This window comes from Pipistrellus hanaki, assembly GCF_964339955.1.
Source record: "Pipistrellus hanaki genome assembly, chromosome: 17".
NCBI lineage: Eukaryota > Metazoa > Chordata > Mammalia > Chiroptera > Vespertilionidae > Pipistrellus > Pipistrellus hanaki.
In genome coordinates this window covers 17511267-17537433 of record NC_140519.1, presented here as the reverse complement: position 1 = coordinate 17537433, position 26167 = coordinate 17511267, and the positions used below count along the sequence as shown (strand labels likewise).

The 26167-nt window shown below is 35.4% G+C and overlaps 1 protein-coding gene across 1 annotated transcript in view; it reads left to right on the top strand.

Moving 5' to 3' along the window:
• LOC311611852 (uncharacterized protein C8orf34) overlaps positions 1-26167 on the top strand; it is a gene marked incomplete at its 5' end in the record, with an annotated part of 230278 nt that overhangs the window by 44544 nt on the left and 159567 nt on the right. The window contains 5 exons of the mRNA XM_084864358.1: positions 743-890; positions 6790-6921; positions 12257-12385; positions 16226-16254; positions 18365-18537. Of these exons, the coding sequence (XP_084720484.1) occupies positions 743-890; positions 6790-6921; positions 12257-12385; positions 16226-16254; positions 18365-18537 (611 nt within the window). The remainder of the gene's footprint in view (positions 1-742; positions 891-6789; positions 6922-12256; positions 12386-16225; positions 16255-18364; positions 18538-26167) is intronic.

Below are 26167 nucleotides of genomic sequence, written 5' to 3'. Positions count from 1 at the left end.
TGGAGCTCGCTCTTTGCTGTTCCTGACAGGAAAGAAAACAACGTGTAGCTATTACCCTTAGTTAGATTTCTGCCCAGTGTAAGGCTTCGTTAACAGTCCAACAATGGAACAGCCTGTCTGGCGGATGGAGACATCTCCGTTGCTTAACTGGTTTAAAAAAAAAAAAAAAAGAAGAAGAAGAAGAAAGAGTGAATACCCATCAAGACTTTTGGAGAAAGAAAATTCTGCAGTGTCTGTAGGCCAGTTTCAGACACTTTTTGTTTCCTGTGATTCTGTGACTTGTTACTCATTTATTTTATTCCAAATAAGTGTTTTTCATTTTGTGATATTGATATACAGTTAGGAAGAAAAAATATTATTGGTTTATGAAGTATATAGTGAGGTTTATAGAAAGCTGGGTTTATCACACCATCTCTCCAAATGCTAATCTGAAGTTTAAATTCTTAGGCTATGGTTTTAAAAAGAGTTTAGATTAAATTTCTAATATGTCTTTACCAAGTATATATATTAATCTTGGCTTTGCCATGTGTCAGCTGTGTAACATGGACAACTTACTTTTCTGCACCACAGTTTCCTCAAAATGAGGACAATAACGTGTACCTGCCTGAAAAGATTGCTTTTAAAAGGATTAAATTAGTTGCTGTATATAAAGCAGCTAGAACAAGCATCTGGCAATAATAACTGCTGAGTAAGTGTTTGTTATAATTGTTAGATGTAAATGTATTGTCTATTCTGCCTTCAGGAATTAATGACCAAATTAATAACTGAGACACCTGACCAGCCCATCCCATTCCTCATTGACCATCTTCAGTCCAAGCAAGGAAACCGAGGGCAGCTTCAGCGAACTTTATCCGGATCTGCAGCTCTCTGGGCAGAAAGTGAAGCATCAGGTAAACAAAGCAATGTATTTCCTAGTTCTGATACATGTAGTGTAAAACTTTACAAAAAGTCTTTCTGATTATACTGAAAGAAGTCTAGTCAGGGGTCTTCAAACTACGGCCCGCGGGCCACATGCGGCCCGCAGAGGAGTCTGATCCGGCCCGCCAGGTTTTTTGGGCAGTGAGCACAGCCGAGGTGTTACAGTAGGAATTAGTAGTTCATATAGTCCGGCCCTCCAGCTCTCTGAGGGACCGTGATCTGGCCCCCACTTTAAAAAGTTTGAGGACCCCTGATCTACTAATTCCTACTGTAACACCTCTGCTGCGCTCACTGCCCAAAAAACCTGGCGGGCCGGATCAGACTCCTCTGCGGGCCGCATGTGGCCCGTGGGCCGTAGTTTGAAGACCCCTGCTCTAGATGGTTACCTAGGGTTTCATGAATAAATCTGTAACTTCACCCATATGCTAAAATTTGTCATAAAATGTCACTGAATTTGAACATAGTGTTAGTATTATGCTTCAAAGTATGAAAATTTGCGCATTAAACTTATGAAAATAAGAGTCAGATTTTCATAAAAAGATTTCATTCTATGTGAATTCAAGCTAATTTTTCTAAGCTTTTGTTCTCTATTTCTTTTCATGAAGAATTTGAATTAAATGTCTGTAGCTCATTTGTAGAAAGGTAAACAATAGATTTCTCCAAAGTCACTTTTCTTGTTGCTCAAACTGTTGATAATTCTTGATTTCCCCAGCCCAGATTTTATCTGTGTAGGACGTGCAGCCTTAGAAAGATGCCTTTGCTCTGGAAATTGGGAACCAGATTTATCTGAGGCAATAGCCCATCTTCCCAGTGAGCCTGGTGAGATAATTGGCTAGAGTTAACTTCCATAGCTGCTTATAAGATAACCTTTTTTTTGATTCTACACACTGGTCTGTTGGTTTGGCATTTACTTTCAAAACCAAATATCCCCATGGCTGCTGCTTCAGTAGCCAGTTCCTTGTCTGATGGATTCCTAGGGGAAATCTGACTGCAGGGCCTCCACATGCTTTCCTGCCACAACCCCTTCACTCTTCTCGTCCTCTTGATGCTCTCGTGCTGCCTTGCAAGGATTTTGGTCTCTTGGGTTGTATTCTTATATTAGTACCTTCTGGAGACCATATCTCAAAAACACACTAACGTACACAGGGTTTAGGGGATTCCTTTCGGAATGTAGACATCTCTAGTGTCAGTTATCCACAGGGAAGTGATCTGCATCATATAGGAAACTAGGATATGAGCTATGCCAATAGAGTAAATTTACAAAAGAGCAAATTTCTGTTTCTTCCTGGCCTTACTTTCTTGGGTTTAGGCTCTGAGGAGCTGGGTATATAGGCATGGACTCCGGTGTGCAGGTACAGAGAAGACACTCATTACGTTACACAGAAGAGATGAGCATCAGTGAGCCCAGTGACGCTCATACAAGCCTATATTTATAAATTATAGTATTTAAAGAGGCAGTGATGTAGGTAAGTGCAGATTTAATCAGCTTATGTTTAATATCTCACAGTTTCCATGGGCCAGAAGTTGTTTCTGGTTTAACTGGATCCTTTGTTTAATCTCACAAGTCTAGAAATCAAGATATTGGCTGGGCTACATTCTCATCTGGCATAAGAAAGAACCTGCTTCCAAACTCATTCATGTTATTGGCAGAATTAATTATGACCGGGGTCCCTGTTTCCTTGCTGGATTTCAGTCCAGGTTGCTCTCAACTCCTACATGCAACCTGCAGCTCTTTGCCACATGCCTCTCTCACATTATGGCAGCTTCCTTCTTTCAAACTTGCAAGGGGATTTCTCTCATTCAAATTTAATGAGATGGAATCCTATATAACATAACATATCATAGCATTGGCATCCCATCATCTTTGCCATATTCTGTCGGTTAGAAGTAAGTAAAGATCCTGTCTACACTTAAGGAGAGGGGAGACTCTATAAGAAACATCAGGGGACAGAGATCACGGGGGTCATTTTAGAATTCTGATGGGCCCAAGTGCTTTATGACGCACTGCTTAGACAGGGTGAAGGAGGGGTGGAGATCACTATACCTCCCAGTTTATTAGCTTGAGTTAATGGTACAAATGCTTGTTTAATAAAGTAAGACAGTAACACAGGAATAAATTTATGAATGATAGTAAGTCCAGTTCTTATTGATAGGTTTGATCTTCTAGTGGGGCAACTTAGTAGATAATTACAGCAGGCAAGAATGAGTCTAAAACTTTCGGGATGGGTCTAGGCAGGAGGCACAGGTGAGGCATTCATATCATACATAAAATCATGAAAACTGTGGGAGAGAAGGAATGGAAGAATTTCTGGTTAAACTAACAGATTGAGTAGGAGATGGACGGGGAGAAGGCCAGGATGAGGTCATACCTGATACCTAAAATGTTGTCTGTTTATTGAGAAGTGAGGTGACTGAGGACAGCTGAAGATCCATAGGAGGCCAGTGTAAGTGAAGGTTCAGTGAAAATGGGAGAGTTACAGAAGGACAACAGACTGTGCTGTCTGAGACTTGAGGTGGGATGATTCCAGATGATGAGAAAGTCCTATTGATGGCCTTAGTTTGGGAGTATCATAAGCATCAGGGAAGTGAAGCTTTAAAAGTTGAGGATGAGGAAGTCTGAGGTTTAATGGGTGGTTTTTCTGAGGATTAAGAGGTCACCAGGGTTTCATCCAAGTTGCTGAAAGGTCTGGGAGACTGTGCCAATATCGTGAGGAGGGTTGCAAGAGATATCAGGGCCAGTGCGATGGTGATAATAAAGCATGGTGAATAGTGTAGACAGCCAGCATTACTCACAAGTCAGGAGGGACTTTCAGCTCAACATTGCTGGGCCCGGACAACCCAGCCAATGGAGAAGAGAACACTCACCACTCCAGGAAGCTGCAGAGCAGGGAGGAATGAGGTGTCTCTTTAAGACATGAGAGGGGGCGGGATTAAGAGCAGAGGAATGTTTGTTTACCATGAAATGTATGTTCCAGAAAATGAAGAGGAAAAATTTTGGAGGCAGAGTAATCCTTGATAGAAAGCACAGAATAATCCTTGGATAGGAATATAGCTGGAGAAATTTTAGTTCAGGTGGACAGTCAATCATGCTAGTTTAAACCTTGTCTGCAGTTTTTCTTTCTTTCTTTTGGTGTATGTTCTAATTAGCTAGAAAATGTCTCAGTATTTAAAGTATATGGGTATTATACTTTTTGAAAATATCTCAAGATGTCCTCTTATTGCCTTTAAGTGGATCTAGCAATTTAGGGCACACCATCTTTTCCAGAAGTTTGTTATTTGATATTGTCAAGGACAAACCTGAAAGCAGCCTTATTTTATTCCTTTTTAGATGTTTTAATTATTCTTTTTAAACACGAATGGGATTTGCTTTCTTTTCATTTCTGATGTTCCAAAGTTTACTGGGAATACATCTAAATGTTTATCTCTTTTCTCTAACTTTTCCTATGCTCACTAAATCCTTGCAATCAACAAATCCTGCTTTTAAGCCTACAATATTTTTTTTTCTTTTTTGTACTTAGTTACTGCTTCTATTATATTTGTTTACATTTCTTCTTAAGGAAAATAAAGTGTGTATAAATACTGTTCTCTATTCCTCTCATTTCATTATACATGATATTTGCCTTTCTTCATAGACTAACTTCTAGGGAAATTTATTTATTTGTCAATGTGTTCTGTATCACTGATTCAATTTTCTGCAGTGTCAGTTTTCTCTCTCTGGCTTTGAACAGAAATTTAAATGTTGGTATTGCATTTTAGCTTCCTACTACCGTAGTATTTCCTTATCTTCTTCTTTTCTTTAAACCTCTGTCTTCAGAGGTTTTTTTAAATTTTTTAAATTTTTTATCATAGGTTAGTTAGCCTATCTCCTCTCTCATTTCTTTTTGGTTCATAGAATCCATTTTATTTTACTTTATTTTTATTGGCAAGATAGCCACAATGTAAAATTTGAACATTTTCAATAATAAATCTTTTGTAAACCCATCAGTTTCCTCTGTATCTTGAATGTTGTATTCTTGTTTTGCATATTAAATGTTTTTTCTTAAAATCATATTTTAATTCAAATTAAATGAGGAATATTCTATATTTGTCAATAGGTGGACTCTAATTTGTCCTCTCACTGTATAGCTTGGAATTTTTTAATCATTCTAAAGAATTTTAGAGAAACAGGTGAAAGCAACCCAAGCCACTACTAAAATTTCCAGTATCAGTATAAACCTTGGGTCTCAGCTAAACTGACTAGTGACTGTATGCTTCATCTCTTTTCAAACAACTAAATAAGAACAATATTATTACTGGATTATTTAAATTAATGTGGATTTGTTTTTCCTTGCCAGAAATGTAGAATTGAAAAGGCCACAAAATCCAATATATTGTTTCTCTCTGGTTCCTTTTAGCTTTTCTTTGTATCATGAGCTGCTATATTTTACAAACAGGATCCTTTATTCCTTTACCCATATTGCATTAGAATAAATTATGGTGCTTGGATGTAAATAGAAAGAAAAGTTCTGAGAGATTATGAAACAGCATAAGGAGATAACTCTGAGACAGGGGCAAGCATTGTGCATGTCTTGAAACCAGCCAACATCTTTCTGATTTGCCTATCTTTTGCCTTAATCTTACCAATAGAAATACCACCTGGGTTCTGGCAGTCCACAGGCCAATATTTCAATTCCTAGTGTTTTAGAATATTTATACCTCTTTTGGTATTTAATGAGATGTTGGAGGTGGAAAAATTGAGTAACACCTAGTTAAGTACAAACTTAACATGAACATTTGAGAAATCCACATGCTGTTTATTTAGTCCTTATAAGTGGGTGGCCAGAGAAAGATGTATGGCTTGTTCATAAAGCTGGGGTGAAAACTTGTAAATGTAAACAAGAAGACAGAGGGAAACTCTAAAGAATGCCATCTGGATGAAAGAGGAAGATGAGGAAGCAATGAATGAGACAGAGAAGGTAGTCAGGTTAATGGAATGAGAAGTTCGTAATGCTCTGAGAACAGAAGAAAACATTCTGCAAAAATAACTCTGTCTAAAAAGATGAAATTCTTGGTGAAGAAGTCAAGAGGGATGAACTTCTGAAAAGATCATTTAACTTGGTAGTTGATATGACACTGACCAATTGGTAATTGGTATGAAGGGGAACTATAACTTTAGCAAAGTTGGTTGAATTAATCTTTCTTGAAGAAACAAGGGGGAAATAAGTGTTGCTGTGGAAGAAACTTAGGTGAATGTCAGTTTTCTGTGCCACAGTAAATAATGGATAAACTAACATCAGTAAAATTTACTTAAATATTTACATGTTTTATTTTCATCAGAATACAATGCTTTCTTCCATGGCAGCATTTAAAGACTATTATTTTAAGTAATGGTAACCCATGCCTTTTAAAGCCTTTCAAATAATTTCATAGTTTAAAATAATCTTTATCATATTACTATACACACTGATTCATATGAAATCGATAACTAAAATGTACAGGAGAAATTAAGAAATGCTTTTGGATATTTGCATTATTTTATTTTGTATTTTTATTGATTACAGAGAGGAAAGGAGAGGGAGAAAGAAAAACAGCAATGATGAGAGAGAATCATTGATTGTCTGCTTCCTGCATGGCTCCCACTTGGGATCAAGCACACAACCTGGGCATGTGCCCTGACCAGCAATTGAACCATGACCTTCCTGGTTCACAAGTTGACACTCAACCATTGAGCCACACCAGATGGACTATTTGCATTATTTTTTATATAAGGTGACCTGTAGATTTTGCTGAGTATAACTAATAACTTCATGAATTTAGTTTTTTATGTGTCTTGAAATCACATTAGTGGGCAGGTATTTACATATATGTTTGTTTGTTTGTTTGTTTGAACAGAACATAAAGGAGCAAGAAGGGATGTGAGAAGCTATGATAAGCCTTGGCAATTAAATGCAAAGAAGCCCAAAAAGTCAAAAAGTGACCTTGCTGTCTCTAATATTTCTCCACCGTCACCAGAATCCAAATCATGTAAGGAAGTTTGTTATTCAAAAATTACTTAATGTATATGTAAGTCTGTGTTATTAACAAAATGAAGAAAAGGTAAGAATTAAAGCCAAGCGTTTTAGCTGATAATTCTGGCTATTAATTGTAATGAATTTTGTATTTATTTCAGCATTAACATTGAGCTTTATTTCTGTTCAGTAACATTCATATTTTTTTAAAATGTATTTTTCTGTTGACAGTATTGCAGATGCCCCCCATTTCCTCCCCGCTTTGCCCCCCTCCACCCAGCCCCTCCACGTGTAACAGATTTGGACCTTTTGGTACTTACTCTTTTAAGAATGTGTTTTGCCTACCTCTCATGGCCAGTTGCAGCATTGTATTAATTCAAAGCAACATCCACCCTACATTTTAAAAAGTACGTAAAAGCAAATTAAATCTATTAGAGGGAAAGTAAATTAGGTTTGTATTCAAAACACTTAACAACATTTTATGAAGTCCTTCACCTATTATTTCCCTGAATTCCTACTTATTATTTATTCCTGAAGCCCCTATATTTACTTCTGTTTTGTTCTCTCTTTTCCTCTCTCACTCATTTTCTTCTTACTTACCCCCCCCCCACCACACCCACCCTACATTGCAATGATAAGTCTATAACCTTAGAGGCTTACTAGTTTTAAAGGATCAGTACTAGATCCCATCAACTTTGGGGAAGAATGCTAACAGGCTGCTCATTCCGAAGAGCCTGTGCGCCTAACGGGTTGCTGCCAGGTCACGGACTGTTGCTGGTATCCTGGCATCTGATGGATGCTCTCTCTTTCTGTTCAGGTGACCTGCTCCCAACTTCTGATTCCACCCAACTGTCCGCTTTTTAAAGCCAAATTAATAACAAAGTGAGGTTTTATAGTATATGGAGAGATTACATATATGACAATAAGAATACAGGGTCAAAATTATTAATTGGAAAAAATACAGTATATTAAATTGTTCCCGCCCAAACCGGTTTGGCTCAGTGGATAGAGCACTGGCCGGTGAACTGAAAGGTCCCAGGTTCGATTCTGTTCAAGGGCATGTACCTTGGTTGCAGGCACATCTCCAGTAGGAGGTGTGTAAGAGGCAGCTGATCGATGATTCTCTCTCATTGATATTTCTAACTATCTATTCCTCTCTCTTCCTCTCTTTAAAAAATCAATAAAATATAAATTGTTCCTGAAGTAACAGAATATATATTGAACTCACCCTGGAATAGGTTTAAGGTGCATATTGTAATGTGTAAAGAAACACTGCAAAGCATAAAATGGCATAAATAAAAAGTCAGTACATAAGTTAAAATGGAATGTGAAAAGAAAAATATAATTTATTCTTCCTAAACAAAGGCAGATAAAGAACAGGGAAAAAAAATAAAGGATTGGAAAAATAGAAACCAAATATCAAGATGTTAGGTTTAAGTAAAAACATGTCCGTAATTACAGTAAGTGTAAAGGTACTGAACATCTCAATTTAAAACCAAATTCTATCAGGCTAGATTAAGAAAACAAACTATATTCTTTATCATCCTAGACATAAGCATATTATTATCAAATATTAGCAGTTTTATTGGTGAAGTCGTTTGGAGGAAACAGTACATTTATTTTTAACCCATACATAGAAACTTTTGGTGGTGGTCACAGTGAGTCAGAATTTGATTAGTATAATAAAGAATTGCTCAAAATTAGCCCTGCTCAGTATACAGTAGGCTGCTGTATGAAGTAGCGAGCTCTTATGGGCCAATGGAGGATGCCGTCTGCAGGGGACTTGGATGGACTCCTGCACTGGAGGAGAGCTTTGCCCCAGTTAAGTCATAGACGTGCCCTCTCCTAGGTTCTATCACCACATATGTGTCGTCTTATGTTGTTGATACTGTTCTGCTGTTTTCCATTTCTTCCAAGAATATTTGCTAAAATGTATTTAAATTGTAGTTTTCAGTTTTAATATTAACTATAATTAAGTAAGGTTTTTAACCCATCAGAAACCTTTAAGAGATGCCCCCATCTGGAGTCTGTGTCCTTCCATTATTTATCAAAACATCTTTTGAAATCCCCAGGATAGTTGACTTGACCATCATCATTCAGTGGCCTTGATTGCCCTAGATTTGGTTTCCTTGATAAATTGGATATATGTGCATGTATTTATCAGATCATCACAAGCCACAAAATATTTAAAATGTTATTTTTAGTTCCTCTTGAAAGTTGCTGAGGAAAGTCCTTGAGCGTTGTATCAGTCCTCTGTTGCTTCATATATCCTCCCTAAAACTCAATGGCTTAAAAAACAGCAGTTTGTAATTCCTCATGATTCCGTGGATTGATTGGGTGCTTCTTCTGGTCTTGCCATGTCAGTGCAGTCAGCTGGTAGGTCTGTAAAGGCTGGGATGCTTTGGGAGCTGGCCATGTCTGGTGGTTATTCGGGAATATTAATCGGGACTGATTTTAAAAACAAAAACTATTCTATTATTTGTAAATTAAAAGGAGAGAGAACTCTTGATAGCATATGTTCATTTGCAGGAAAATTAGATAATGCAATGATCTAGATTAGAGAAATTGTTCAATAAAGGTTAACAAAAGTGCCAATCTTTTGAAGGATATGGTACAAATATAGTTTTATCTTTTCCTTTTCTGAGTTCCTCTCCTCTATGCCTGGGCTTGTTTCCAGAGATCCCCTGGGGTAATAGCAGTGTGCTTGGAAGTCTTTTCTAGAACCATTTATCACACTCACTCTGTCCACTCTCCAGTGTTTGATCTCGTGTGTTGATGTTAGCTGATATCTCTCTCCCAGAATCCCTTAAACAAAGAAACACAGAGGAAGCACTTGCATTCTATTTTTTATATTTTAGATTTATTTAAATTAAAGAAGTAATATTTTTTATTACTTCTTTAATTTAAATAAATCTAATATTTGCTTATTCTGACAATTACAAAATACAGACATATAGATAGTCTTTCTTCAGTCCACTCATATTCTACTCCCTCACAAATGATTTGTATCTTTTCATAGCCTCTGAAATAGGTTGCATTTTTTTACATCCTTTTCTTTTTTAATAAAGACCTCCCCATACCAAAATATGGTTATTTCCCCAAAACCAGCATTGTAAGAAATATTAAAGAGACTGATGTCATAGTAATAAGAAATATATATATATATAGAGAGAAACATAGGTATAAAGAATACATCCTTTTCGTTGTATAAACTAACACAAAATACATTAAGTAACTTAATTTTATTATTTTAAAATGCTTTGTGGATGTATCTCCATGCTAATAAGCTTGGACCTAAGATAAACTTTTTAATAAGAGCAGACTGTGTCATAGTGTGAATGTACCTTAATTTATTTATTCCCCTGAATGACATTAAATGATTTTCAGAATTTTTCCACCACAAGCTCCTGAATAAATAAATTAGTACCTTTCACTTCCTGATAAACAACCTTGTAATTTATTAGTATAGGCATTTTTTATTTATTATAATTAACCAAACATAAGATTGCTGGGCCAGAAGGTCATTATACTTTTATTATAATCTATATTTCTAGATTACTTTTCAAATAGGTAGCAGAAAAGATATTTCAACAGCCTGTCTTTCCTATAGCCTTACCATATAAATATATAATTTATTTTATTTTATTTATTTTCATCAAAACAAATGTATGGTTTAAAAAGTAAAGTAGTAGGAACTACAAGGCAAGTGTTGTTCTTCTTCCTCTATTCTTCTAAGGTGGAACCACTTTTAACTCTTGTAGATGTTGCTTTTGCTACACAGGTCTAAATATCTAAACATAGAAGGTACTTAATGTTCTCTTTTACTTTTTACACTTGAGGCATCATCTTTTGACCTCCTTCTAAGACTATGTGCTTTATACTTTGGCCCCATCTCAGCATCCCCCTACCATCATGCAGATATTTCAAATGTTGGTTGAATATACTCGGCTTTGGTATTAGTAAGACTACATTAATTTGCATTTTTCACAGTACAGCCAGAAGATGGCCAACTATGAATTTATTAGTTAATATTTGACCTTTTTTCTGTTTGTTTTCTATGTATCCATCACTAATACTTCACCAAATCCTATGTTTAACTATTAAAAACTCTCAATATGATCAAATACATCAAGTGATCCTAATTTTGGTCTTATTTTATATTTTATTTCATTTTGAAAAGTGTTACATCCATTTCCCCTGTAGCTGTCTATCCTTTTGCTCCAGTCTTGGTTTCTGGATCTCTAGCCACTTTTTCAGCTGTCTCCTGGGATTGTCCTTCACTGTCATCCTGGAGAATCTCTTTTTCCTTTTTCTTATGGAGAATCATTGATTGCCTGCGTCCCAAGTCTTTCCACTTTGTATTTTGGTGGACCATCTCCACTAGGAGCTTTCTGGGGGTGGAAAGGGGGGGGGGATGCTTGTAAGATAAATTTTGAGTCTTTACAAGTATCTTGCTTGATCCTTTAATTGGGTAGAAAATTCTAAGTTGGAAGTAATCTTTAGTTGAAATTTTGAAAGACTTTCTCCCCAGTCTTCTGAGGAGAAGTGTTGCTGTTGAGAAGTCTGATGACAATATGACTTGCTACTTTAGTTTCTGAAAGCTTTTAAGATCTTTTCTGTATTTCTATTGTTGTAAAATTTAGTGATATTCAATGAATTATTCTGGTCTGAAGAAGAAAGTTATTATATTCTTATTACTTTGTCATTGGTCCTGTTTGATACTTTAATGCTTAAATGGCCTGAAATGATCACTTTGGGGGAACTAAGTTTTGGTATTCTCTAGCTTGCTAAATTTGTTTACTACTCATCAATTCATTTTGCATCTTCCAATAAACTATGATGTTATTTCTTGCCATCATATTAATAGTGGCTTCTCTCCTTGCTTAATTCATTCTTTGTCCAAAAAATAAAAATAAAAATTTCTTTACTCTAACAATTTTAGTGGGAATTCAGAATTTGAGAAGAAATGAAGGTAATTACCATCATCTCTGTTTTACTAGAAGAATGCAAGAATGTCTTAGAAATATTTACTGACTGATGACAAAGAAGTTTTTAAGCTGCTAAAACATAAATCTATTTTATTTTTATGTTTTCTTTAAATTCTAGAAATCTTTAGTTTTAAATCAGTACCTGATTTTTTCTTTTTTTCTAGAAAAGGCATCACACTTCCCTTTACTTGTTCATTTAACCCAGCTTTATAACTTCCCACTGCTTGCTCACAAGAAAACCATTTCCAAGACAAAAATTTTTATTCTGAATATAATCTTATACAGTCTTTCGCATAATGACGAAGAGTAAATTTTTATTACCATGCAGCATGCTTATGAAGTAATCATTTTTTTTAAACATAGTGTCAAGGTCAGTAGATCATCCTAAGTGGAACTGGCGAACTAAACCAGAAAGCCGTGATTTTGATGAATTGAACCACATCCTTCAAGAGAGCAAGAAGCTGGGAAAGGCCCTTGAGAAGCTCTCTCGAAGTAAGTTCAGTTATTTAACCCTAATTGAAATTCCTAACCAGTATCAAAGTAGAAGCATTCATTAATATTGCTGGTCACCCATTTCCAACATCCTCATTAAAATTCCGTGAGAGATTGAGGAGTTCTAAGGACCTGGATTGGAAGTGAGATTGATCTTGCACATTACACAGACTCATGGGCAGACTGGTTATACAGAGTAGGAGGAGCTATAGACCTCTCATGGTTATTTCACCACCTCTCTCTATCATCTCTGTGTTACCAAGGTCATGTGTACACCTAGTGGTATCTTATTCATTCTTCTCTTTTGAACCTTTTTGTTTTGTGTCATCTTAACACTTATTCCTATTGCTTTCATGAGTTTTTAATGCATCTACATTTAAGGAAGGTAACTGGGCCAGATTCTTCTTAGAATCCTTTCAGAGCCTAGTGTAGTGCCGTGTAATGTACTTTGTGTAAAAGCAATGGTTTATAATCCAAGGGCTTAGCTTAGAGGTTTTGTTCTGCCAGCTATGATTTACTTTTGGATTAAATAATGATAAAAGTGAGTTTGCAGTTGATTGCTATACTATATTCGTAAAAAGAACCTTATCATATTAATATGTCAAAGGCTTATATTAATATGTGCAAATTCTGAGGAGATGCTATAGAAATGTTGGTTTATATCAATTAGCCTATGGTAAATTGGTTTTATTGTATGTTGTTTTACTTAAAGTTGCATAACCTATTGGCAACATTAGTCTGTATATGCTTTTGAAACAAAATGCCTAAAACATATCTTTACTTGGATAGCTCACTGCCATGCTAAATTCAATATATCAGAGTAGATTCTACCTTCCTCTTCGAATATGACCATCCTTCTGTGTGCTCTGTCTCAGATGGTAGCACCGTTGCTTACCAATTTACCTAAATGGGAGCCCCTCTACATTCTTCTCTCTCCCCCTTACCTATTCAAAAATTAATTCTTACCAAATCTTGCTCATTTCCCCTCTAAAATACGTTTTGGGTCTGATTCTCTTCTCTAGTCCCTAGTTCACATCACAGTGAAAATGCCCAGATCATTTAACATGATCCATTTCGTTCCTGCTCCAGATCAGGAAAAACAGGTGCAATTCCTGCCTTTACTGAGCTGAGTCTGGCTAGGTTGCCATAACCTTATGTTAGAGGAGTTTCATGGCCTAAATCATGTGACTTCATACAATACAATACTTTCTCACTCGGGGGATAGCTTCTGGAGTGAGCCAGTGGTGCAGTGGGCCTTTTTCCCTCGCAGAATATTATAGCAACACACTCACTAAATTTTCTTTTGGATATTTTCAGTTCACTGCTGCTCCTGCCTTCCTACATACTTTAACAATATTATCTTAAAATATGATAACTTGTAAGAATAAATAGCTGTGAATGTTGTGCTAGGCACCAGGAGACATATCCTGGCTACCCATTCTAAATGGTTCCCATTGGAGCTTTATGCTTTAAAGAAGCATTTCTTTAAAATTCTTTCAACTGTTTTTAGTTAGTTTAAGCTTTGACTAAAAGTGAAACTACAAAACAATGAAAAATAACCTCGGTAACTGACATTGTCAAGCGGGAGCAGAAAGAACTGTATGCAATAGAATAGAGACTTATTTAGATAATTTGTTAGGCAAAATAATAAAAATATATAAATGTTAAAAAATATAATAATAGGTAACTCAATAAAATATGTTCGACCAAACACTTGGAATGATTAGAAGCATAATTTTTTCCCCCAAGGCAAGTTTTCAGTTTATCTAGTTTGAATATTATTGTGGGACCAACTACTTCTTAGGATGTTAACATACCTTCATAGCAACCATTCCCTTCATCTCCATTTTTCATTGGTAACATTTCTTGGCTCTGCAAAACTGTGTCTGATAGTGACTAAAGTTGAGAGTGATGGACAGTGGATAGGATCCAAGGAACTAGGTCATAAGTGATGGGCAAGTTCTATGCCACACGTAGATTTTGGCTATTCAAAGGTCTTTTGACAAAAATATAATGTACAATATATTCAGTTTTAATACTGAATTCATATTAGAAAGGACCATTTTGTTGTATTGAATGTAAATATAAGAACTTAAAATATTAGTTTTTATAAACTGGAATAATTATTTTAAATATATTGTAGACTGTGACATATACCATTTGGTGTTCTATACATTATCTTAAAATCTGAGTTATTCCAAGTGACCACTTAAAATATTATGTATATTTTTAAAACCTAATATTCACAAATGGTTACTTATGTTAGGCCTTTGTAAATATTTATAATTGTTCGGAAAGCTTTGGGATCGCTTATTGGTCTTACATATCCTCCCCACTGCGAATCCATTATGTCTCAGAGTCCTCCACCACACACACACACACTCACACACAATGCAGATGGCCAGCAGGAATGCTGCTCCTTCCTGAAGCTTTTCTTGAATTGTTTGAAGGAGCTAATTAATACAGCACATCCTTAAATACTTGTTAAACTTAAGTCACCCCAAATTCCCAAAGCTGTAGCTAGACATTCTTTTGGTGCAGTAACACATACAAGTCCTAGTTACCAATAACTAAAAAAAAAAAAAAAAAAAAAAAAAAGAATTATATGGAATATTGCTATGATGAATGAGTCTCAGATTCACCTTTCTTTCTAGTTTTATCTACAAGGGGAAGAATGGTGCCGCTTCCTGAGTTATAGTAGGGCAATATTTTTTTTCTTTGAGTATAATGGATATATATTAGGTTATTGGAGTGGAGAGGCTCTAGGAATGGGTAAAGTACCCCGCACATGGCCACACCAGCTCCAATGCCTGGCCCCAGGGCCTAGGTTCAGCTCTAGGCACAGCACCATTCTCAAAAAGGGGGAAGTGATATGCAAAGAAGGTGGTGTCATTAGCCTGACACTTTGAGACTGAAATGCACTTAGGAAATCAACAACTAGCTCAGGAAGAAAGTCTGTGCTGTAGATAAAGATTTCTTTGTCATCACCATATAGTGAAATAATAGTGACAGTGGTATAGGTTAGATAACCCAGGGAAGTATATCAACTGAAAAGAAAGACAGCTCAGCAAAGAACCCACGGCATTTCAGGAAAGGACTCCAATGAACAGGATTCCTGTGAGGGAGACAGAGCAGGAGAATAGAAAAGAGAGGGAGTTAATAGCATTTAATGACAGGACATTGATGACAAATAAATTAAGGACTAAGCTCTTTATGTTGCTGATTTAAAACAATTTTGGAGGAATGGTAAAGATAGATATAAGATGTACAGTGAGGAATCTGTGAATGGTAAGAAGGGTAATTGTGAGGAAGAATAATTTATCCATTGTCTTAAGAAGCTGTCAATCTAAGAGATTGGGACAAATTCCTGGAACTCTTTAGTCTGTGTCCTCATCGGTAAAAAAAAAAAAAAAGGGAGGGGAATTAAAATAATGATCTCCAACCACCATTCTGCCTTAATATTTTATCACTTTAGGAGTCTAAATCAGTTTATAAGCAGGAACAGAATTGTAATGAGCTAAGTTATATTTGATTATCATTATAACATAAAGACTACATCCCCACAATTATATGCACATTAACTCTGCATCTAAAAACCGGTGTGGTACTTGTCTTGTTTTTGTTGCATCATTTGCATTGTTTCAGCATTCATGCTGTCATAGTTGACTTGAATTCCTAATTTGTTTTCATGAGTAGAAAGGATGTATCACACTATTTTGAAGCACTAATAAAAAGAAAGAATATAATGGAAAATACACTAGTTTTATAAGTAGAACTTTAACATTAGGTTATTAAAGATTGCTTCTAAAACATTTTTTATAAATCTCTTTTGAATCCCAGGTATTGCAATTTCAGATGAACTCGATAAGGTAAGTTGAACTATACATCTAATGAAAAGAACATACGAAATTTAGGTTTTAATCCACTGAACATTATTAAATGTTCAAATATAAAGTATGGTGCTAATATTTAAAAAAAATGTTTTTTCAAAGTTATATGCTTAGATTTTTAAATGAAAGTTATACGAAATATGTAATGTCTCCTATTCTTTTGAGTTAAGGATTTTCAAATTTGGCTAGAGAAAATGGAACTACTGTAATCAATAACAACTATATTAAAAATGAAAACTAATAATATATAAAAAAGTTGGATTCTTCTTGCATTGATGATGATGATGAAGATATGGAAGAAACTTGTTCTTTTCTATAGCTGCTCTTTGTAAACCTGACTAATTATTTTAAAATATATATTTTTATTAATTATAGAGATGAAAGAAGAGGGAGAGGTAGAAACATCAATGATGAGAGAGTCATTGATCAGCTGTCTCCTACACAACCCCTACTGGTGATTGATCCTGCAACCCAGGCATGTGCCCTTGACTGGAATCAAACCAGAGACCTTTCAGTCTGCAGGCCAACACTCTCTCCACTGAGCCAAACCAGCTAGGGCTTACTAAGTATATTTTTAAAATCATTTTAAGATGCCAGGAGAATATGATGATGCCTTGCACTATAGTTGTGAGAAGCGATATGATTAGGAATATATTTTAGCAGTAGTATCACTGGAGCTTGCTATGGATTGGATCTGATGAGTAGTAGAAAAGATCAGGTAATGATTCTTACGTTTGGAGGATGAGAAATTAAATGAACTGTGGTGCCACTTACCAAAATTAGAAAAACTGGGGAGAGAGCAAATTTGACAGGTTGGGATACCATCAATAGTTCTCTTTCCTAGCTCTCGTCAGTTTGCTCAGTGGATAGAGCATCGGCCCGTGGACTGAAGAGTCCTGGGTTTGATTCCAGTCAAGGGCATGTACCTGGGTTGCCAGCTGGATTCCCGGCCCTCTTAGGCCTCATGCGGGAAATATATCCTCAGGAGAGTATTAGCAACAGCAACAACAAAAGAGTTTGCTTTTGTATTGTTTGAGTTGTCTGTTAAATATTGTTTATATGAGTAGTTGCTCATAAAGTTTTGATTCAGAGTTATACATTTAGGAACAATTCCTTATACAGTTCATATAAGGAATTGTTCCCACTCACACCTGATTTTCAGGAGTGTCAGATAATGCAAAAAAAACAAACAAAAAACCAGTCTACGTTCTTTGCCTTCCTGGAACTGATCTTGGAGGAGAGAACAGCCTGCCCCATGGTGCCCTCTGGTGACCACAAAACTCAGTTTGTATTTTGCTCAGTAAGAAAAAGTGTATCTCAGGCAGGTACTAAAAAACCAATCAAACAGAAAAAGGGGGCATCTATAATTCTTTCAACAATAAAGATGAATTTTTAAAAATCAGTCAAACAGAAAGGTTTACAATTTGTGTTGAGATGACACCTTGTCTTTACTATAATAAAAATAAATACATGTTCTTCTTTTTAATGTTCCATTAATATTTTGGGGTTCACTAAAGATATATTTTTCGTAACCTTTATAAAATACTAGTCTGTTACTGTCACTCTAATTAGGTCATAATTTCATTGAAATTATTTATTCTATGATCTTTAAAAGTAGTTTATGAATTCTATAAAAGATAAGAGTTATTAATTGTATTTAAAACGGAAAGTTAAAATAAAACAAGACTGATACTATTTTAAAGCCTTTAAAAAAAAAAAAAACCTGTGTGAATTCTAGAAATTTCTTTCTGCTTAGTCACTGTATTGGTTTTCTATGCTGCTGTAAAAGTAAAACAAGATAATTTATTATCTTATAGTTTTATAGTTTAGAAGTTCTACATGAGTGTTCCTGGCTATCATAGAATTGCATTCCTTCTTGAAGTTCTCTGTGACCTTCTGGAATGAGCACAAATCACATAGAGTAAGTCATCTAGTAGAGATGGAAAGAACTGAAGTTTTAAGTTAATTCAGAAAGGAAAAAGGACATTTTGATTTGAGGAAGCAGTTGAAACTCTAGATAAAATTATTTCCTTGTCCGTTGAAAAGAGTAAATAAGCTAAGGCAGCACCTGTTCTTTTTTCCTCTTCAGGAAACAGTGGCATTTACTTCTACTCTTCTAAGACCCCGTGTGATTGGAGAATGGGTTGGTCGAGAAGAGAATGATGCTGATCCATTAGCAGCCGAAATGCTACAGCCCCCAATTCCAAGAAGTAAAAATGAACCATGGGAAAGCGAAGATAGCAGCTCTAGCCCCACTGGAAGGTAAGATGAGATGGTGTCTACAATTCTGAAAATTATTAATTATTACAAGGTGAAAAGGGAAAATAAATCCAAGTGCATGACTTTGTTGAAATAAGTCTTAGCAATTTTATATAGAAAATTATGTTGGACTCCACACAAGATAAAAATTAATTTCTCTGTTTTAAAATTAGAGTGCTACTAGAATTGCTTTTAGATTTTGGTTTTGATTTTTTTTTCCCTTTACATCTAAAGAAATTACCATCTAATACCCAGTAGAGAAATAATTTCAAGGATAAAATCTGTAGTTGAGATGTTTTATAATATTGAGTAGGGAATGGCTGACTGTTAAAGAGTTGAAAGAACATATATCCTTATGAATAAGTGTTTTCAAAATTTTGGGGTAGAGACCCAGAAGAGGGATTGCTGGATTATATGGTAGCTCTGTTCTTAATTGTTGAATGAACCTCCATACTGTTTGTGGCTGTACCAATTTACATCCCTACTCACAGTGTGTGAGGGCTTTTTCTTCTCCATATCTTTTCCAACACTTGTTATTTCTTTATTTAATCACAGTGTCCATTATAACAGGTTTAATTGGTATCTCATTGTGGTTTTGACATGCATTTTCCATATAACTAGTGAAGTTGAGCATCTTTTCATATATTTGTATGTCTTCTTTGGAAAAGTGCTGATTCATGTCTTCTTTCCCTCTTATAATTGGATCGTTTGTTTTGTTGTTGAGTTGTATGAGTTCTTTTTGGAGAACCTAATTGGAGGTAAGTTTGCAAATATCTCCTTCCTTTCAATTGGTTGCCTTTTTGTTTTGCTGATGGCTTCTTTGGCTGTGCAAAAGCTTTTTAGTTTGATGTAGTTAGTCCCATTTGTTTATTTTTATTTTTTCTTTCCTTTCTTTGTGGTCAAGTTCATAAAAGCATTTCTAAGATGAAGGGATAAAAAACAGAAATAGACACAGACAACAGTGTGGTGGTTACCGAGGAGAAAGGGGGTCAGGAGAGGATGAAAAGGGAAAAGGCGGGCAAATATATGATGGCAAAGGAGATAAGACTTTGGGAGGTGAGCATACAATGCCATATACTGATGATGTATTGTGGAATTGTATACCTGAAACTCACATAGTGGTATTAACCAATATATTTAACTTAAAAAAGGAATCCAAAAGGGAGAACTTCTGATGTACAAGAGACATATAATCAAGGCTAAGAAAACTATTAAATGTATAAATAGACAATATAAGGCAGTGTTAATGTGGAATATAAAGAGGAAAAAAAAACCCTTGGTTAAAACCATTTAAGTTTAGAGTTGATAACTATGACTGCATATACATTTATGATTTGTAAGTTTGTAAGTGCATATTTCATTTTACTTAGACCTATGATGCTCAGAATGGGTGATGAGAGATTTGCCTTACCTTTCTATATGCTGGTAGAAGGGAAATGTATAAATGATATTTACTAGAAAAAGTATATTTAAATAGCAATCACAATGAGTAAAACGCAAAACAAAAATGAAAACTTCTATAAGAGAGTTGGAGTGATAAAAGCATTATGAAGCATGGCAAACACAAGGTTGAGAAAATTGACATAAATACCCGTGAACTGAAATGTGGCTGGAGCTAAAACTGTCCATGAGTGTTACTAGCTGAGCACCATAGAAAAATTTTTCCTATGCATAGCATTGCCACAGTAACTTTGTATATCCTATGTTAAATTTAGCAGCAAGCAATAACTATTCTTTCTCAAAGATAAAATTATATTTTCTACAATATAATAGCTTTCAGGCTTTTTTCACTTTGACTTATCACTTGGCTGGAGGGAAGGAAATTCAGAATACTCATTAATGTGTTTTAGGCATATAGAAAAAAATGATTCCATTTCCATGAGAAATGACTTTTTTAAAATATTTAAGTAGTTTTGAGTTTCCTATATAAGGAGAATAAAATCATTTTTAAAAATCCATTTACCTTCTTTTGTAAAATGCCAGATCAATTTCACCTGTCAATGAGAGTAATTTCACTTTTAATACCAGACTTATAAAACCTGATATGGCTTTATCTTTATTCATTGCTAGATCTTTAGTTCTTAAATATAAAATAGAGGAATGTCAATTTTCATTTTGCTTTCATTTAGTCATAATAATGATTGGAGCTATTTACTGCAAATATTAGTGTTTCTATTTTTTCCCTAGCTTACGTGAGCTCTTATTTTCTCTTGAATACCATTAAAGGGAATCTTTCCTGCAATTCTAGTTCAATCCCTTACCCATAAAAACTTAATCCATAAATATCTCTCTCAAATATTTGTGCAAAAATGTTTTCACTTTTATTTTTCTCTAGCTTTGAATTATGAGTTGAGGTATTACCTATGAAATGAAGAAAGTGATCAAGTCCTGCCCAGATGCCCCAATAGAGCTGAAATAATGCATGCATACTGAACTGGATTTAAACAACAATAAACTGTGAATGGGAAACTATATCTTTCCGATCTTGATTTCTGAATTTATACCAGGCACTCATATAGCATTAGATTTAATTTGGATGAATAAGAAGGGGCTGAGAAGAAATTTTTAAATGACTCTACAGTTTACAGCTTTAGTGTTAGCTTTTGTCTTTAAATAGTTATGAAATTGTACTATAACTTAGCAATCATGAACATTCACAGACTACATGGATCCGGAAAGAAAAGACTTAATTTTCAAAGATGATTCTTTCTGTTTTTCTTTCTGCTAATGGGGCCTACATGCTGTTGTTGTCAATAGACATCAGTCGTATGAGTGAAGAAAGCACATAGATGGCATCCAGTAGACTTGTGCTAAATGAAGCTTATTTATAAGGAAAAATGTTTATTGTCCTCTTAATTTTTTTCTACCTTTCCTACCTTGGTCTTTCCTGTTGTTTAATGCTCAAATCTTATTTGAATGTCTGTTATGACTACACTCCATCTTTGGCACATACCCAACTATCCCTTTCATTCAGAATAATACACAATAGGCTGGACTTTCATTATTAGATGAGAGAGGATTAAATAAAAGCATAGTGAATCTTAAGGGTCTTATGGGTAGAGACTTACCCATAATTTCCTCCTGGAAGTTTTTTTTTTTTTTTTTTTTTTTTTTTTTTTTTTGTGTGTGTGTGTGTGTGTGTGTGTGTGTGTTTAAATGGTATACCTTATATGAACTTGTCCTTTAGGTTCTGCAATACAACATTGTGTGAAAAGAGTCAACAAATTTAATAAGCATTACTGTTTCTTGAAGGGTTAGGTGCTGGTTCAAACAAAGGCAGTTAGGAAGGAGATATAGAGAAACTATTAAAATAAGACAGAAGCCGAAGCCGGTTTGGCTCAGTGGTAGAGCGTCGGTCTGCGGACTGAAAGGTCCCAGGTTCAATTCCGGTCAAGGGCATGTACATTGGTTGCGGGCACATCCCCGGTGAGGGGTGTGCAGGAGGCAGCTGGTTGATGTTTCTCTCTCATTGACGTTTCTAGCTCTCTATCCCTCTCCCTTCCTCCTCTCCGTAAAAATATCAATAAAATATATATTTTTTAAAAAAAATAAGTCAGAAGCTACTAATACAGAATCCATGAACCCCATCTGGTCACTGGATGGACTCAAGAGATCTTTGAATCTCTTGAAATTACATGCAAAACATTGTGTGTATGTGCACATGGACATTTTCCTGCATTTTTATGCCAAATCTTTCATAGATATCAAAGTGTTTCTTAATTAAGACAATTAAAGAAATAAATTAAAGCATCTGAGCTATAACAGAAAGAGGGATCACAAAAGAGAAAAGGGAAGATGTTGGGGAATGATTAAAGTTTTCCACAATTGTCAGATGCAACCAATTGGCATTAGTTGTTATGGCTTGTCTAGCATTTAAGGGGAAAATATATATGTTCATTGCACTCTTAGAGTTATTAAAAATAATCCCACAATCATATAAACAAAAATTGAGTTTAATAAAACTATATAATTCTATCTTAAGCCATCTTAATGAGACTTTGTGAAAGCTGGGTAATAGGCTCATCAAGGCTTGAAAACCTAATGAATCTCCTCTAGGTGGAGCCACCTTATTAAAACAAGAATAATATCAATAAACAATATAGAACTGGTGAATTGGCTTTATTTGCTAAGTGAGCATTGTTATGGGATGGTAAATAGGCCATAAAATGGGTAAAAATTTTACGACTTAGAAATATGTCCTATATAATAAAAGTCTAATTAAGGTGGCTTAAGAAAGAGTGGGACCAGGAAGAAGACTGACCAGATGGAAGAGGAAGTCTCCACCTGGAGAGGTAGGCACACCGGGGAAAGGACCTCAAAGCCACTTTAAATTGTCCCTTTCCATCTGACCTTGGTGTAGAAGCTACTCTCTTAAAGCAAAGCAAAATAGATTCCTAGAGTATATTAACACCACACTGAAATATTAACTGCTATTCTTTTTCATATGGCCTAAGGCCTCCTGTGGTTCCTTTTCCCGTTGTTTTTTTTTTTTTTTTTTCTAATTTAAATTTTATTTTTCAATTAAAGTTTACATTCAATACTATTTTGTATTAATTTCGGGTGTACAACATAGTGGTTAGATAAAGTGATTCCCCTGATATTTGCAGTACCCACAGAGTTATTCCAATATTATTGACTATATTCCCTGTGCTGTACTTTCTATGCGAGATATTAATGCTCAAGAAGAAACATGTAAATATTTAGAAAGCTGCCCATTGTGTTCTTTGAACGTATAATGATGTTGATCACCACTTTAGAGCCTGTTCTGTGTGCTTCCTCATGAAGACATTATCGTTATTCCCATTTTAGGAATAAGGAAACTAAGTCCCAGAGTGGATAGCTATGAATAGCAGAGCTAGGCTGTCTTGCTTTCAAATCCTGTGTCCTTAATACTTTGCAATGCAGCTTTTCTTCAGGGGAAAGTTCTAAGAATCACAATATTATTAAAATTTTGGTTCAATGTTTGGGTAAGAAGGGGCCCAGAACCCTAAGTGCTCTTAGAAATACCCCAAACCCATCTCTCTCCGTCTCTCCACCGCCTGTTAGCATTAAGATCCTGCTTTCCTTCCAATTTCTCTCTCATGGTGCAGTTTTCACTTTTACAATCCACAGGCCTTTCTCATTCAAAAGGCCTTCTCAATGAATACAGTTGGTCAAGGAAAATTTTTACATTATTTCTCAGTTTAAAAGACACATGATGAAATTATTCAGAGACTGGTGCCATGACAAGAAGTTGGGGTAAATAAACCTCCATCAATTTTCAAATGAATATTTTATGTTTAATATCTACTATTAAAATATAAAAATGAGTCTCATTAATTGAATTTGAATTATACTGATAGTTACTAAAATAGAATCATATTTTAAAAGGTATTTTTTTTTCTTCACAACAATAGTTCCTGTTTAAGTGAGGAATCTAAGTTAGGATGAAAGTTAAAGTAGAAATAACTATTGTTGACAAGAGTATGCCTTCATTATAATTTCTTTTATTTTTACCCTCAACTTTTCACTTTGAAAAGTATCAAACTGCAAAAAATTTAAGAACAGTAATATCAATATTTACACACCCTCTACATATATTCACCAATTAACATTTTGCTGTTGTGTTACCCAAAGTTATTATTTGTTCTATTTATTTTAAAAATATTTTTAATTTTTAAATATATATTTTATTGATTTTTTTTTTTTTTACAGAAAGGGAGAGAGATAGAGAGTTAGAAACATCAATGAGAGAGAATCATTGATCAGCTGCTTCTTGCACACCCCCTACTGGGGATGTGCCCCCAACCAAGGTACATGCCCTTGACCAGAATCGAACCCGGGACCTTTCAGTACGCAGGCTGACACTCTATCCACTGAGCCAAACTGGTTTTAGCCTATTTATTTTTTTATACTGAACCACCTGAAAATAAGTTATAGATATTATAATGTGTTAATTCCTTAATTCTTTAACATTAATTTCCTGAGAATAAGGATATCCTCATAAACAACTAAAATATCATTAACATATCAAAACTTTTAACAATGGTACCATAAATTATCTAACATGGAGTCTATATTCAACTTTCTCTCATATTTCCAGTGAAGTCTTTTATAGATCATTGTGTTTTGGTATTTGTTTGCTTCTTTTTTATCCACCATCTAATAAAGGATCATGTGTGGAGTTAAGTTTTCAAGTCTCTTTAGTCTCTATAATCTAGAACGGTCTCCAACCTTTGTTTTATTTTATAACATTGATATCCTTGTAGATAACAGGGAATTGTTTCCAAATCTGGACACGTCTCATTGTTTCCTGATCATTAAACTCAACTTAAATATTTTTGGCAACAATTCTACCTAGGTAGTAGTACTGAGTACTTCTTCTTTTTCCAATATCTAGAGATTCATAATGTCAGTTTGCCCCATTATTGTTGAAACTGAGTTTGTTTACTTGCAAGGTTAAGGCCATAGCCACTAGGTTTCTTCATTGTAAAGATATCATTTGCTCTTTGTAATTAACAAGTCATCTACCACCTCTGCTTTGGAAAAGATGGCACAGACTCTCAGCTCCTCCCTCTTAAGTACAACTGTAAATCTTGGAAACAATGCAAGAGGCAGCCAAAGTAATGTTATGCTGTGAGAAATGTAAAGAGGAAGGTGGAATGACTAGGGATATGACTACTGGAGAAACAACAGTGGCTAGCAACAGATGATCCCCCACCAACAGCATAAGGCAAACGAGGCCTGGTATTAACCCCAAACGAGCAAGGGGCTGGGGTGGTCCCGATAAGTTCATTTCTCCTCCTAATCAAACAGGAGTCCTGCCAGCCTCACTGGCAGAGCCTGGTTGCACTGGCCAGGGAATTGACTGAGAGTCCCCTCACAAGAAAGGGTCAGAGGCCATACTGTCCTTTCCTGCCAGACTTGAGACTCCTGTTCCCCACTGAAGACAGTGGGCAGCTAAGTGCCTTTTACTTGACAAAAAGACACAAGTAAGAGGGATCCCTCCACAGCAAAGCTTGACACAGGAATCCTTTATGTCCCCCAGCCAGACATTCTCTTTATCTACCTAATGTCACCAGATGCACAACCTGGAGATGCTCCTTTTGCCCCCTCAGGCAACACCAGCAGGTACGTTGGGAGCCACAGCAACACCAGACAGGCCAAGCAGCACTTCGGGAGCTCCAAAACTGTCATTGGAACCACAATTTAACAAAAGTAAGCCAGGTGGCTGCCTTCAAAATAAAAGATGTGAATAGGCCTCAGACACTCTTAAAATAATAGTCAAATTGTGAAAATCACGTTATTCCAAGAACCAGGAAAATCACACCTTACATGAGAAAAGATAGTCAACTAATGCCAACATTAAGATGAATCAGATGATGGAATTGCCAGGCAAAGAATTTAAATGCACGCGTTTCCTAAAATAGAGTCAGAAGATAAAGTGACATCATTCTCACATCAGACATTAGATTTCAACATATGATTGACTTTATTCAGTGAACATGCAACACCAACAATTAGCTCTGATCATGTCAGGGTCACTGAAACCCTCAGCCATCCTAGTTTACAACGTTGAACTTTATTTTGAATTCTTCCCGTGAAATCTAATTAATCCTGCTTTTTTAAAAATCATAAAAGTACTTCAACAAGG